Genomic DNA, 16,972 nt, shown 5'->3' with positions numbered 1-16,972 from the left:
ATTCCTTTAGCAATGTTTGATAGTATTGAGTCATTTTTGAATAGATACGAGTGGTTTGGAGATGAATTCCAAAGGAAAGGCTGTGATTGAGAATTTAGTGGCCTTCGGAGCGAGGTAAGTGTCGTGTCTAACTTTGGCTTGAGGGAATAGGTATTATGTGTTCATTTGCTACGTGTTTGGTTGTTAAATACGATGTATAGGTAAGGTGACGAGCATCTATACGTCGTTGTCGAGTCATAGCATGTGAGTGAAATTCTATTCTTGTCTATTTTGTAGCCTTAAACTTTACTATCCATGCTTATCGGGTTATTTGAAATGATGAGTGACTCATATCGGGTTTCACTGAGATTTGGTAACTTTCAAATATGGATTCAAGGTTGAGATTACATTGTGCTATTGATTATGGGTAAAATACTGATTTCTTTGTGATACTCTTATCTATCCATTGTTATTGATTTTGTTATTGGTGAGTGGGAGTGTAAAGCACGAAGGGTGATGCCGTGCATGCATTATTTATATTGTGAGGAATAGTAAAAAGAAAGAAGGGTGATGCCATGCCGTTCTATTTATTTATTTGGTGAGGTTGAGAGTAAAAGCACGAAGGGTGATGCCGTGCAGTTTTCCTTTGCTGTTTTAATTGCTAGATTCGTTTAAGGATTTTCTGTTTAATTCTGCCTTTTCATTATTCTCACTCTTTATGTTGTATTCCCCCATTGTATGTCCCCTTCCCATTATTTCTGTGTTATTGCTTTATTTACTGTTGTTGCCACTAGCATGATTATACTGTTCAGGTTATATATGGGTGTCTTGTCCTAGCCTCGTCACTACTTCGCCGAGGTTAGGCTCGACACTTACCAGTACATGGGGTCGGTTGTACTGATATTGCACTCTGCACTTTCTGTGCAGATTTTGATACCAGCTCAGGTTGATCGAGATTTGCTACTGGTCCGCTGTCCGGAAACTCAAGGTAGATCTGTCGGCGTTCACAAACCTTGAAGTCCCCATCTATCTTTTATGTCCTACTATTTTCTTTCATTTATACAGTTGTATTTCTTTCAGACTATTACTTATGGTAAATTCTAGAATGCTCGTGAATTGTGACTCCAGATCCGGGTGGTAGTAATTAATATAGTTTTATGATATTCCGCACTTATTATATTTCATCTTAGTTAATTATTGTTATTTATTGAATGGAGATAAGGAATTGGTTTAACGATTTTCTAACGTTGGGTTGCCTAGCAAGTGAAATGTTAGGCGTCATCACGGTCCCGTCGGTGGGAAATTTTGGGTCGTGACAATGGAACATGAATTGTGATTAGTATTTTGCCTTGAATGTTCAATTTTGCTCTTTTACTTCTTATATTATTTCCTCATCTATGTTTTTTGGTATTACAATTGTGCCCTAGGTGCCAGACCTGATTCAGGAACTCAAGCAATGGGTAGAGTGCCTGGTGTTGCAGAAACCATACTCCGAGCGTGCTTGGATGGAGTTATCAAAGGGTCGATAGGAGGACCGCAATCATGGTAAGTTTCTCTCTTAGAACGGTTATCGTTTGGGCTTCTTCTCGAGCTTACTCCCTTCTTTTCCTTTGTAAGCCTCAGGAAGGATGTTGCAATGAGGTCCTTATCTAGTTACGAAGAGGTACTTCCACCTACTCCGAAGCAGGCCAAAGAGAAGAAGAGAACGCGTTCCCCGGGCTCGAAAAAGAAAAAACCAGCGAGGAAGTCTCGCAAGCCCAAGGGGGACACTATTGCTATGCCTTCGTACTTAATCCATCAATTAAGGGATGAGTCCGAAGAAGGAGAAGAGGAAGATAATTCCAAATTAGTGGCACATGTGCGTACTGGTGCTTCGATACAAAAGTCCTCCGAATAGGCGGAGGTTGATGAGGGAGCTTTGGCCAAAGTTCCTGAACCAGAAAGCATTGAGGCCACTCCGTCCCAATCAGAGATTGTCGAGAGAGATACCGGGGACGAGGCTTCCCGGCCAACGGAAGATGTCCCGAGGGACGAGCTCGGAGTGATCGATATTTCAGGATCCCCTCGGGTTTCGGACTTTGTGATCTGTGAGGCCAATATGATGGATGGACACACTTACGAGGGTCTTCAGGGGGTGACTGATATCCATGGCTTCTTGGATGGGTTCGAGTCTTCTGCCTCGGAGGATGTCACTGGGTTTGGTGGTTTACAGGTACCTAAGAAAGTACCATCATAGGGCACTACCAGGTTTTATCAAGCCGAAAACTGGTGGACCGATTCCCGGCCCCATGTGTTAACCCCGGCCATAGTGCTTTCTGTCCCAGAGGATGCCCGAGTTTTCTCTCCCCCCCTCCCCATGGAGATTTCTAGCTACCTTAGATGCTTGGTGACTGAGGAAGACTAATCTGTGATGAACGAATCGAACGGTTCCAGATGCAGGTAGATGTGATACAGGACAAGGAGGAAGAATTGAAAAAGAACATGGACATCCTAGCCTCGAAAAAGAAAACCATCCAAGCACAATTGGAGTCGCTCGAGACCTAGCTCCAAGCTGCAAAAGAGAAGGCCACAGAGCAGGTCGAGAAAATCAAGGAGCTTCAGTCGCAGTTGGATTTGGCCATTTATGATAACGCAAGCTTGGCCAACGAACTCGAAGTAGACAGATCTGAGGTGGTTGTGGCCAGTTCTGAGGTGGCCGTGGACAACACAAAAGCTGATGCTAAAGTGGCCTAGTTTAAGGTCGACGTCGAGGCCATACAGGCCAAAGCCAAGAGCATGGTGGATCATGCAAAATGGCAAGCTCGAAGGAAAGCCCTCAAGGGAGTTCATGCCCAGGGCTTCGATATTATGGCAGAAATCGAAAATGCCAAAGTAGAGGAAGCCAGGGCCCGGAGGTTGGCCTTCCTTGAGGAAGAATCCGAGAGCTCAAGTGAATCCAAAGATGGGAAAGATCCCGAGGATGGAGATGAAACCTCCGATGAAGACCAATTGACTTAGGACTTTAAAGTTTCTATATTGTTTTTGCATTTTTTCTGAGGCCGTTTTTGGCTGTTGTAACTTTTGCATTAGGCCGATTTGGACTTTGTAAAAAACTATTGCATATAAATATAAGGCTTTTCTTTCCCTTTCAACTCTCATATGTTTCATTTGCTTTATTATTTTTATTCACAAAAGTTGACATGCCTTAGCATGAAACAATAAGGTTGTGTTCGAGGGTTCGAACAAACCTTGCCTTTATTGCCTTTCTAGCTTAAGGCGGTATTGGGGTTCGATGTTACCAAAGTTTTTCCCCAAAAACATCTTAGGTTTGAAACTTTGCCGAGAGTAGCCTTTAGATCCGGTTGTGAAAGAATTTCTTTCTTTTTCGAAGGCCTAATTCTGTTACGGATTTCGGATGTCTCCGATCCGTGTTAAATTGGTCGTAGCCTTTTAGTTTGGGAGCCACCCATTGGGCTTGTGTTCCCGTTTTATCCGGGCTTGCCCGAGATAATAGTCCCCGAGTGGGGTGGCCGTGAACTTTAGAAATTGGGGAGTGGCCTATTAGGTCTTTTGCTCCCGAGGCCCAATGACTTGGGATGTTTGAGTCGGACGGTAGTCCCTGAGTGAGAGAGCGACCGTTCATATTCCGGTTAAGTATTTCCCTTGGGCTCGTTATTTTCGGAAGTACGAAGCTCTTTAATAGATGTACAGAGAGTTTTTAAATCATAAGATGTTTGCAAGGAAAGTACTTCTCTTTATTTTCGATCAAAACAGGGCTTGAGCAATCTACGCGGGCACGGTTCATTTTTGACCGTTTGACCCTTACAATAAATACTATCTATCGAGACCCTCTATTTATGAAATAGTTTCCTAGCTAGAGTTGATATTCGAATATAATGCATATCCGAGGGTAGCTCCCTAGTATTCGAGGTTGATTGAAAAGGAACCTTGGATATTGTTGAATTGATCTTCGGTACCGATTCATAATCGGGCTTGATTCTGAGTTAGCACGATTCATTATTTCCTATTAAAAACCTCGTCGAAAAACCCATTTGGTACAAAATCGTTCCAAGGGAAAAAGAGTGAAACATGTGCTTTCAGACCTAAATACTTTGTGTCGTTCACCGAAACATCCACCGTCGTCTCTTGTTGACCACCTGCAAGTGTTAGTCTAAAATAAAAAGGAAATAGAAAGGGGTCGTACCTTAGCAGTAATACCGTTTTAGGTGATATATGTTCTAATTGCTTGGTAGTTATTCCCCATTCATCGTTTCGAGTGTGTAGGACCCTTTTCCTATGACCTCGAGAATTTGGTAGAGTCCTTCCCAATTCGTACCCAATTTCCATTCGTTTGGATTTCATGTGTTGAGGGTTACTTTCCTTAGCACTAAGTCCCCGACGTTAAAATATCGAAGATTGGATCTTTGATTGTAGTATCTCTCGATCTGTTGCTTTTGGGCGGTCAATCGATCGAGGGTGGCTTCACGCCTTTTATCCAATAGTTCGTCTAGGCTCGTATTCATGGCCTCGTCATTTGATTCCTTTATTGTATATCTGAACCTGATACTCGGCTCTCCGACTTCGATCGGTATTAGATCTTCGGTGCCATAAACTAATGAGAATGGGGTAGTCCTAATACTGGACTTCGAGGTTGTGCAGTATGCCCAAAGAACTTCGGGCAAAATTTTCTTCCACTTTCCTTTGGCGTCAGTTAGCCTCTTCTTAAGATTTTGGATGATGGTTTTGTTGGTCAATCCGGCTTGCCCGTTCCCGGTAAGATGATAAGGTGTTTATAGGATTCTTTTGATCTTATGATCTTCAAGAAATTTGGTCGCTTTGCTGCCGATGAACTGTTTCCCGTTATCACACACAATTTCGGATGGCATCCTGAATCGACATATGATGTGATCCCAAATAAAGTCGATGACTTCCTTCTCCCTAACTTTCTTGAAGACATGTGCTTCAACCCACTTAGAAAAATAGTTAGTCATAAATAAAAGAAATTGAGCTTTACATGGTGCCCATGGAAGAGGGCCAATGATGTCCATTCCCCACTTCATGAATGTCCATGGTGACAAGACCGAATGGAGCAGTTCCCCGGATTGGTGAATCATTGGTTCATTCCTTTGGCATTTGTCACATTTTCGAACAAACTTTGTCGCATCTTTTTCCATATCGATCTAGTAAACGCCGGCTCTGATTACCTTTTAAACCAATGATTCAGCACCGGAGTGATTTTCGCAAGTGCCCTTGTGTACTTCCCTCAGAATATACCCAATGTCTCCTGGTCCTAAACATATTGCTAGTGGACCATCTAACATTCTTCTGAACAAGGTTCCGTCTTCGGACAAGGTGAATCGTGCTGCCTTCATGCACAGGGTCCTCGATTCTTTTGGACATGAGGGAAGCTTTCCAGTTTTGAAATACTCTATGTATTTATTTCTCCAATCCCAGGTCAAGCTTGTGGAGTTTATCTCGGTGTGGCCTTCTTCAACTACTGACCTTATGAGTTGCATGACGGCCCCCAAACTGAACTCGTTGTCCTCGACCGATGACCTTAAGTTTGCGAGGTCATCGGCCTCACTATTCTGATGTCGAGGCACATGTTGCAAAGTCCACTCCTTAAATCGGTGAAAAGTTACTTGTAACATATCTAGGTATCTTTGTATTCGTTCTTCCCTAACTTCAAAGGTTCCGTTAACCTGATTCACCACGAGGAGGGAGTCGCATTTGGCTCCGATCACCCCCGCTCCCAAGCCTTTGGCTAGTTCAAGACCTACAATCATGGCCTCATATTCGGCCTCGTTGTTAGTCAATTTCACAGTTCTAATAGATTGTCTAACCACGCTGCCTGTGGGTGGTTATAATATGATGCCGAGTCCGGACCCTTTTGCGTTCGAAGCATCGTTCGTAAAGAGGGTCTAGATTCCCGAGGACGTACCCGAGTTCACCAACATCTCTCTTTCAACCTCAGGTACTAGGGCCAGTGTGAAGTCAGCCACGAAGTCTGCTAAAATTTGAGACTTAATGATTGTTCACGGTTGATATTAACTATCATACCCGCTGATACCTACGGCCCATTTGGCCAACCGTCCTGAAAGCTTGGGTTTATGCAAAATATTTCGAAGTGGATAAGTTGTTACAACACATATGGGGTGACATTAAAATTATGGTTTTAGTTTCCTAGAGCCACTTATCAAAGAAAGTGCCAATTTTTCTAGATGGGGATACCTAGTTTCAACCTCACCTAAAGTCTGACAAACATAATTAATAGGAAATTGCGTACCTCGTTCTTCTCGGACTAGGACTCCAATTACCGCTACCTCCGATACTGCCAAATACAAGTAAAGTTGTTTATTTTCCCTCGGCGTGTGAAGTAGCGGCGGGCTTGATAAGTACCGTTTAAGCTCTTCCAAGTCCTACTGGCATTCCAGAGTCCACGTGAAGTTGTTGTTTTTCTTTAGCAACGAGAAAAATTGGTGACCCTTATCGGAAGACCTCGAGATGATTCTCCCCAGGGTGGTTATGCGCCTGGTTAACCTCTGCACAACCTTTACGTTGTCTACTACCGTGATGTCATCGATAGCTTCGATCTTGTCGGGATTAATCTCGATTCCTCGGTTGGATACCATGAAACCGGGAAATATGCCTGACCCGACCCCGAATGCGCATTTTTCCAAGTTCAGCTTCATGTTGTATTTCTTCAATATACTGAGAGTTTCCTGCAATTACTTTAAATGGTCCTCTGCTCGCAGGGACTTAACTAGCATATCATCAATGGAAACTTCCATAGATTTCCTTATTTGTTCTTCGAACATCCGATTTACTATGCGTTGATAAGTGGCACCAGCATTTTTTAATCCAAATGGCATTACATTATAGAAGTAGGTACCATATTTAGTGATGAACGAGGTCTTTTTCTGATCATCCGGGTTCATCTGTATTTAGTTGTACCCGGAATAGGCATCGAGAAAAATAAGGATCTCGTTGAAACACCCCGGAAAAATTTCAAAATACTTAAGTGTTAAGCCCAGTAAATTTTTGCAAAGAAAATAATGTTTCATGGTGTCGGACTAGGCTTACGTGGCGAAACAATGGGTTGAACAATATACTGGAAAGTAAAGAAAAATATTTGGCGGAAAAATACATTTCTGCGGTCCATTATGCGACCGCAGAACCACTCTACGGACCGCATAATGACCGTAGAGTGAGGCAGTTAATTGGGTCAGTTGGAAGCAACTATGCTGTCGACTATGCGACCGCATAACTATTATGCGGTGCATTATGCGGCCGCTTAATAGTTATGCGGACTGCATAGTGATCGCATACACAGACAGTTCTTTTGGCTATTTTGTAACCAATTATGCGACCGATATGCGATCCGCATATCGGTTATGCGATCGTATACCTTGTTCCGGAGCTCCATTTTTGGGTTTTTAAAACCCGACCCTATTTCGTTAAATACCCTCTTTGGGCCATTTTTGAGACATAATCTGACATTTTAGAGTGAGAGAGGGTGCCCTAAAGTGAAAAGGTGTTCTCCAATATTTGTCCTTCAATTCTTGCCCAAGTTTTGAAAGATTAAGAAGGGAAGCTCACTAGGTCTTCATCCTAGAGGTAAGATTCTATACCCTAACCCTCAATTTCAAATTTTGTGTAGAAATAGATAATAAGCAAGATAATTTCTAGGCAAGAGGATTGGTTATTTTACATGCATGTGTTATCAAAGGGTGTAGGAAGATTGTTGAGCTAAAAATGGTAAAGATTGGGTTGTGGGATGATGGAATCCTCCATAAAAGGGCCTTGAAACCTTAATGCACACCTAGTATTTGATAAAATGCTCAAATGAACTAGAACCATAATCATCTTCCTAATTGTAGTTCAATTTATTATATTTCTAAAATAGATTAAAGTTGTTAAGAATTCTGGAACGTTTTAGAGTTTAAGGAAGCTCAATTGAGGTATGTTGGCTAAACTCTTCTTTAAGAATTGTGATTCTCATTATCCTTGTAAGTTCCGAGATGGTGATTATAAACCGAGTATTCCGATAAGTTTTGTGATGAAGATATATGTTCAATTAGTATTTCAAATGCTCGTATCATATTGCATTATAAATTGAGGATGTGCCCCAAACCATGGATTACGTATCCACATGTTATAATTTCTAGTCGTGATTTATGTGAAAGTTATTATGCCAAGTTGTATAGAGATTGTGATTGTGGAACACCTCTACCCGCATACATTGGGGTGAGGCGGCATGATCGCATTGTGTGGGGATTATGGTATAGAGATTGTGATTGGGATACACCTCCACCCGCATATATATTGGGGTGAGACGGTACGACCTCTTTGTGTCTAGTTTTGGTATTGTTGTGGCACCACCAACCGCATACATTGGGGTGAGGCGGCATAGCCATTTTGTGTTGGTATTGGTATCGTTGATGCATTTTCACTCGCATACATTGGGGTGAGGCGGCATAGCCTCTTTGTGTAGGTTCTTGGTACTGTGGTTATACATCCACCCGCATACATTGAGGCGAGGTGGCAGGGCTGCTTGATTAAAGTTGTGGTATTGTACATACACCTCCACCTGCATACATCGGGTGAGGCGGCGGGGCCGCTTTGTATGAAGATGGTTATAGAGGATCTCATCTTAAATCCTATAAATGTTGTTAATAGCTTTTAATAAGCTTGCTATGGTTGAGACAGTTATCTATATTATTTTATTGTCGCACTGGTTCATCATAATTATCTTGTATTTATAAATTCTTAAATTGGTGTTTAGTTTTCATACTAGTACTATTCGACAGTACTAACGTCCCTTTTGTCGAGGGCGCTGCATCTTTAAATGGATGCAGGTGGTTCCACAGTAGGAGACATTGATCAGTGATAGCAGTACATCTTCTTCCCAGCTGACTTGGTGAGCCCCACTTCATCCCGGGGGCATGTATCTTTTGTTCTTTATGTATTATGGTTGAGGTATAGTCGGGGCCTTGTTGCCGGCATTATCGTTGTACTCTTCTTTATCTATAGAGGCTCCATAGACATAGTGTGGGTTGTGTATTGGTACTGGAAAAGACAAACTATGCTATGTAGTGGTTGTATTACTTGTCCATTTGAGACATTAAAAATGGTGAAATTTATGGTAAGAAATTAGTAATTGCAGACATGACCACTTTATTGTATAATTAGGAAAAACACATATTCTCCTTATTCATGGATGAGTTTGGGTAGAAGGAATCTAACAGGCTTGCTTGGTTGGGTTCACTCGGTTGAGCGCCGGTCGCGCTCCTCGGTTTTGGGGCGTGACACTCGTGGCCGGTCGTCGCATCGATCATGCGATCGATATTAGGCAAAGGAAAAGAATCCTTGGGGCATGCTTTATTTAGATTTTTGTAATCTACATGCATTCTAAGTTTGTTTCCTTTCTTAGGGACTACTACTACGTTTGCTAACTATTCGGGGTATTTTACTTCATGGATGGCATTACATTATAGCAGTAGATTATTGATTTCAACATAAATCGGAGGAATTTTCTACAATTTCATAAAATTAATTTTCGAGATTTGATCATCGATTCAGAGTCGGATTTGAGTAAATTAGTATGGTTGAACTCGTAATTGAATGGGTTGTCGGATTTTGTGAGTTTCGTCGGATTCCGAGATATAGGCCCTTCTCTTGATTTTTCAAGCGTAATTGGGAATTTTTATAAATTGTTAATTGTAAGCATTGGAGTAAATTGTGATTAATTTGCGCGTTGTTTGAATAGATACAGATTGTTTGGCTTGAATTAAGGAGATAGAAAGTGTTCGGAAGTTGATACGCGCAGAATAGAATTTCTGGAGCATTGTTTAACTTGCTCGGCATTGGATTCGGCTTGTTCGAGGTAAGTAAGTCTTCTAAACTTAGTGCAGAGGGTTTGAAATCCCGAATTATGTGCTATGTGATTGGTGTTAAGGTTATGCACATGCTAGGTAACGGGCGTGTGGGCATGCACCGTGTGAATTGTAACTTTGTTATTCCTGTGGTAATGTGTAGTTACCTGATCTTATCTGTAACCATGAAATTTCTATCTTGAAAGAAAAATGCAACATCTTATTTATTGTTGAAAGGATTTTTGGGAAAATTATTGTTTTCAAACTTACTCATATTTTGGCGACTTCGGTAAATGATTTGGGTTTTCAATGATATACTTGAAAGGCATAACTATTTTCAGGAATCATGATTAAGCTGAGCATTTTATTTCTGAGATACTTCTTTTATTACTTGCATTATATTGTTATGAATTATTGTTGGCTATTGGTGTTGGACCCGACCTTTATTCCAGCTCGTCACTACTTTCAACCTAAGGTTAGGTTTGTTACTTATTGAGTACATGGGGTCGGTTGTACTCATACTACACTTCTACACCTTGCGTGCAGATGTTGGTTGTTCATGTTGCTGTGATCGACGGGAGTTGGAACTGAAGATATGCCTGCATTCCGGTTGTAGCTGCCTCTTGTTCATGGTACCCTTAGATTTATACAAATCTGTTTTTGTACATTTGGAATAGATGATGTATTTATTTCCTACCAACTTTGTAAATTCTAAGCTTAGAAGCTCATGATTTGTATTACCAATTCTTGGGGAAATGTATCAGTTTCAGATATTTTCTTTTAATTAATTGCCTCATTAATTTCATTGGAATCAGTTAGTTGTTAATTGGCTTACCTAGCGGATTAGGTTAGATGTCATCACGACTAGTTGAATTTTGGGTCGTGACAGTAGCACATAATAATTTAATACATGGGGGTAGTTTCCCCCTCACAAGGTTAGACAAGAGACTTGATTCGCTTCGGAGTTCCATAACCGGCTCCAACGCCTCTCTAACACCTCAAACCAATGCCCATCAATCCGAAACTAGTCAAACAACAACCGATAAAAATATACTCCAACACTCATAATTAATCAATTTATAATAATTTTCAATTCCGCTCGAAAAGTCAACAAAGTCAACAATCGGGTCCACGTGCCCGAATTCCAAAATTTTTCAAAGATAAACATTACCCATAACTCCAAGAACTCGAATATATAATATATTCCCAATTCCATATCCAATTTCATGATCAAAATCCAAAAAATCAATTTCTAGGTTTTCTTCAAAAATTTCATAATTTTTTACAAATTTTTATGTTTAAATCCATATATAACTCATGTATTTAGCTCACAATGTGTAGGAATTCACTTACCACATGATGGATGATGAAATGGGACTTCAAAATCACCCCAAGCTCACTCCCATGGAAGAATTGAGATAAAATGAACTAAAACCCATTTTTGTAAACTTATACACTGCCTAATTGACCCTTTTTCGCGAACGTGGCAAGTCCCTCGCGTTCGTGAAGCACAACCACCTTCTGCTCCACAATTCCTCTACGTGAACGCGAGAAATGGCAAGCAAACGCTAAGCTTTACTAGCCTGCCCATCACGAACGCAAAGACCAAGTCCACCACCAGGCCAGCCTCTTCATCGCGAACGCGCTCATGGAATCGCGAATGCGAAGCCTTGTCGTACAAACCTTCGCGAACACGAGACAATAGTTGTGAATGCGAAGCACAATATCACAGCAGCCAAAATCCATCTTCTTCGAATGCGTGAATCTCTTTGCGTTCGTGAAGGACAAAATCAGACATTATTATCAACAGTTGCAAAATAGGGAAAAATGGTCTAAAACCACCCGAAACACACCCGAGGTCCCCGGAACCCCGTCCAATCACACCAACAAGTCCCAATACCTTATCCAAAGGCTCGAAACACCACGAATAACATCAAAACTATGAATCGATGATCGAAATCCTTTTTTAAACTTTCAAACTTCACTGAATGCGTATAAATCATTCTTAAACATTCCGGAATGACGTCAAACTTTATGTACAAGTCAAATCACGATACAAACCTATTCCAAAGCTTGAAATCCCAAACGGACATCGATAATATCAAAGTCCACTTCAAATATAACATAGGAAATTCTAAAACCTTTAAAATTTCAACTTCCACAATAAGTGTTGAAACGCTCTCGGTCCACCCGAAACTCGATGCGAACATACGCCCAAGTCCAAAATCATCATATGATCCTATTGGAACCTTCAAATCCTGATTCTGATGTCATTTGCTCAAAAGTCAAACCTTGGTCAATCTTCCAACTTAAAGCTTCCGAATTGAAAATTATTCTTCCAAATTAACTCCAAACTTTCCGAAAACCGAAACCGACCACACGTTCAGCTCATAATACATTAAGTGAAGCTATTCAAGGCCCCAAACACCCGAATGACGCTAGAACACAAAACGATCGGTCGGGTCGTTACTGGGTAAATTTACTATTTGGTACAATAATATTATAGAAATAGTGTTTAGATGAGGGGTAAAAATATCTTTCGGTTTTTTATGGACATTATAATAATTTAACTTTACACTTTAGTTCCAACTTTTAGTATAATGTAGATATAGATAGATGATAGATATAGATATAAATATATGCAAAATATTTTCTTATACTGTATAGTATAGTTTGTTCCGATGATTTGAAGAATTAATTAAACTCGAATAATCTTACAGTTTGTATAACTTTATTACTTTTAAAATTAGTCAAATTGAGATAAATAATTCCTTTTTCTTTTAACATTGGGATGGTTAGCGTTTTTTCTAAACATATCCTAAGTAGCAGAATGAGGTTTGAGTCGTTAATCTTTTTATTCTTAAAAGTTAATATTTTTATGTGTATATTGGGCTATCTGTTAGCTTAACATGGAGTACAAAATTAGTTAGCATAATATTCGAAAAACATAGGAAAAATCCAAAGGATTAATTCAACTAGTTACACACATGTCATTGAGAGCGTCAGTAGAAATTTTATGTAGATTTTCCTCCAAACAGGGGCATCTACATGATTAATGGTTACAACTTTCATAAAATTTTCAACCTTCCATTACTTTTCATGAACTCGTCATTAAGAGAGTTGCTTGTAGCCCTTTGCATCAAATTAAGTTTTCTTTGACTTGTCAAAGTTCGTGTAAAGTACTCAAGAAGGTCTGTTTAGCATCTAACCTAGTTTTAGATATTTCACAACTTTTAAACTAATGCTATTTGTGTCAGTTAATTTTAAAATTCAAACTTAGTCGAAGTTGTATATATTTATTATATCAATTTGATTCAACTGAATACATTAAGTTGTCTATAATAAGTATAACTAAAAATGCTATAAAACCCGCTTTTTCAGTTCTTTTTCTAATCTTATTTGAGCTTAGGATTTATGTGAAGAAATTAACGTCAAGCCAAGACTATAATTGATGAATTAAAATTTTTGTTGTTTCTCAAGTCAATGCACAAGTCTTTGCCTTGGAATTTTCAAAAGAAAGCTACTAACACACAAATGATACACAAGTACTCTTGCCATAGAATTTTCAAAAGAAAGCTACAACACACAAATCCTTTCAATTTGATGTTACTCTTTCGCTGAACGTATTCTCTACTCTGAATGCAGTGGATCATGGTGCATTAAGTCTTTTCCCCGCTGTTTGAACTAATAATTTTTTATTTAAAAAAAAACTTTTTTGGGGTGTTGTACCCCCCAAAAATTATATATAGAGAAAATAGAAAAGTAAAGTTTTTATTAATTAACAGTGTAAATGATGATATCTCAGTTAATGATATTGTAACACAAATTTAGTGGACAAAAAATTACATTTGTTTAATTATATTAATGAATACTTTGATATGGTTCCTTTAACATTGGAATGTAATTGCAAAGAAACTTAGGTTTGATTGGCACAAAATAAACTTTTTGGGGTTGGTCTTAGCGTAATGTTTTCAAAATTGGTCGGTATTTAAAAAATAATTCTGGAACTGCACAGTTCTCCAGGGGTTTCTCTACCGAATTAAATTGTTCATCAAAGTGTACTGGATTGTCATACTTTTGCTCTTTAGAATTTCTCTACCAAATTGGTAGAGTTGATACTATTTTACTCTACCTATATGTTAGTATGTTCATTAAATTTACTAGATTGTCATACTTCTTCTATTCAGTGATTTCACTATTAGGTTCTCTACCTATCTATTAAGTTATTCATCGAATTTTACCGATTGACATACTTTTTCTGGATTATTTTAATAAAGTGTTCTTCGATGTCACGACCCAAAAATTTACTAAGTCGTGATGACACCTAACTCAACCCGACAAATAAACCAACCAATAAATGTTACACAAAACTGAGAACAAGCATTTTGCTATGAAAATAATTATATTGTGGATGTCCATTTATTACCCTGCTATAGATAATCTTCCTGAAGAAGATTATCCATTTAGTACTCTGTTGAAGTTTATCTACAAGTAGCTGATGTAGGCAGGTTGCAAGCAGCTCAATGAAATAATTTGCAGCAGTTTCTTATTAACACAAGTAGGTTGCAAGCAGCTCATGCAGACAGCTTACAAGCAGCTAAAGAAAAGCCTTGCAGCTGCTTCCTGAAAAGCCTCGCAGCTGCTTCCTTTCTGCTATAAATAGAGAAGTTTTCAGTTCATTATGTACATAAGTTTGAAGTTTGAATAATATATCAGTTTCTCTCTAGACTTGTCTGTACTTTACAGTTTTTATTTTATAACACGTTATCAGCACAAGACTCTGCCATCTCGAGCAAATACTTTGAAAGTATCACAGGTACGAACTTTCTTTTTCTAAATAATGTCAAATCTTTCTAAACTTGAATTTGTATCCCTGGATATATCGGGCAAAAGCTACATGTCTTGGGTGCTTGATGCCGAAATTCATCTTGATGCGATGGGTCTAGCAGACACCATCAAGGACAAAAATTAGGCATCAAACCAAGACTGTGCCAAAGCAATGATATTCCTACGCCATCACCTTGATGAGGGCCTAAAAATGGAATATCTTACTGTTAAAGATCCAGTCATACTGTGGGATAATTTGAAACATAGATATGACCACCTGAAGATGATCATTTTTTCACAGGCACGATATGTTTGGACTCATTTAAGGCTACAAAATTTTAAATCTATCAGTGAGTATAATTCTGCTATGTTCAGAATTATTTTCCAATTAAAATTATGTGGTGATAATATTACTGATCATGATATGTTGGAGAAAACTTTCACCGCTTTTCATGCCTCGAACATGCTCATGCAGCAGCAATATCGAGAGATGGGATTCAAAAAGTATTCTGAACTTATTTCACATCTTCTTGTAGCCGAGCAACATAATGGGTTGTTAATGAAAAACCATGAAAGCCGACCTACTAGTTCTTGTCCATTCCCTGAAGTGAATGAGACAAACTTCCACCAAGCTAAGCGTAGAAGAGGACGTGGCCCCAGTCGTGGTCATGGCCGTGGTCGGGGAAGAAACTCTAATCATGATAATAATAATGCACCAAAGAACCCTCCTCACCACCAGCAGTGGAAAAGGAAGGAGCAAAAGCATGAAGCGGTGCAAGCAGCAAAGCCAGAAAATGCATGCTATAGATGTGGAGGAAAAGGGCACTGGTCACGTACATGTTGTACGCCAAAGAACCTGTTGAGCTATATCAAGCTTCCCTGAAGAAGATAGAGAAAAATACTGAAGCAAATTTTATTTCTAAAGATAATTTAGACTTCATGTATTTGGATGTAGCTGATTACTTTGCACTCCCAGAAGGAGAAACAAGTCATGTGATCGGTAGTGAATCTGTAGAGATGTAAATATTTTAATTTTTGTTGTTTGTAGTAGATAGTATGGTTATGTAATAGTTGTACATAAATAAAAGCTATGATTTGATAATAATGTTTACTATCATATTTATTGTATTTATGTCATTTTGAAGAATATGGATAATCCTCAAATTATGTTTGGATCAAAGACCAATCATGAAGATATTTGTGTAATTGATAGTGGAACAACTCATGCCATATTCAAAGATCAGAAATACTTTTCTTATTTGCATAAGGAAAAAGCAAATGTTTCTACAATTTCTGGTAATATAAGTTTGATTGAAGCTCCGGAAGAGCTATTGTATTTTTGTCTAAGGGAACAAAACTTATTATAGACAATGCATTATTCTCTTCCAAGTCCCGAAGAAACTTGTTGAATTTTATGGATATCCGCCAAAATGTGTATCATGTTAAAATGATAGATGAAATGAATATGGAATATCTTTGTATTACAAAGAATGTTTCTGGCCAGAAGTGCATTGTAGAAAAGTTACCAACTTTATCTTCTGGCTTATACTATTCAAAGATTAGTACAGTTGAAGCACACTCTATCGTAAACCGGAAGTTTACTGATTCAGATACTTTTGTGCTTTAGCATGGCCGTTTGGGCCATTCTGGATCAATAATGATGAGGCGAATTACTGAAAATTCGAGTGGGCATCCATTAAAGAACCTGAAGATTCTTACAAATGCTGAATTTTCTTGTGATGCTTGTTATCAAGGCAAAATGATCACTAGACCATCACCAATGAAGGTTGGCATTGAATCCCCTGCCTTTTTTGAACGTATAAAATGGGGATATATGTGGACCTATTTGTCACGCCCCAAACTCAGAGAGCGCGACCGGCGCTCAACCGAGAGAACCCGGCCGAGCAAGCCTATTAGACTTCCTTCTACCCAAACTCATCCATGAATAAAGAGGAGATGTACTCCATTAATCAATCACTAAAATTTTTTTTATTAACAACTTCCTTTTGATTCCCATTAGTAACTTCATTCATAATTTCCAAAACATTACGAGTTTATAGAATTAATGAAAAACATAATTTCCAAATACCAACATTTCTAGTTCAATTCCAACATCAACCATAGCCCACAACCTGTCTACGGAGCCTCTAAGTACAACTGAAGAGTAATATGGAAATACCAGCAACAAGGCTCCGGCTATACCTCAACCATAAAGTACATGAGAAACAAAAGATACATGACCCCGAAATGAAGTGGGGCTCACCAAATCGGCTGAAAGGAGTATACTGCTATCACTGATCAATGCTACCTGT

At 39.1% G+C, this 16,972-nt stretch overlaps 1 protein-coding gene across 1 annotated transcript; it reads right to left on the bottom strand.

The window, feature by feature from the left end:
* Positions 1–5,165: 5,165 nt before the first annotated feature.
* LOC138909542 (uncharacterized) lies at positions 5,166–5,744 on the bottom strand. Its single transcript, XM_070200746.1, has one exon. The coding sequence runs from the start codon at positions 5,742–5,744 to the stop codon at positions 5,166–5,168; it is 579 nt and encodes a 192-aa protein (XP_070056847.1).
* Between the last annotated feature and the right edge of the window lie 11,228 nt (positions 5,745–16,972).

Source organism: Nicotiana tomentosiformis, chromosome 4 (assembly GCF_000390325.3).
Source record: "Nicotiana tomentosiformis chromosome 4, ASM39032v3, whole genome shotgun sequence".
Lineage (NCBI taxonomy): Eukaryota > Viridiplantae > Streptophyta > Magnoliopsida > Solanales > Solanaceae > Nicotiana > Nicotiana tomentosiformis.
This window is presented reverse-complemented; position numbering and strand designations above follow the sequence as displayed.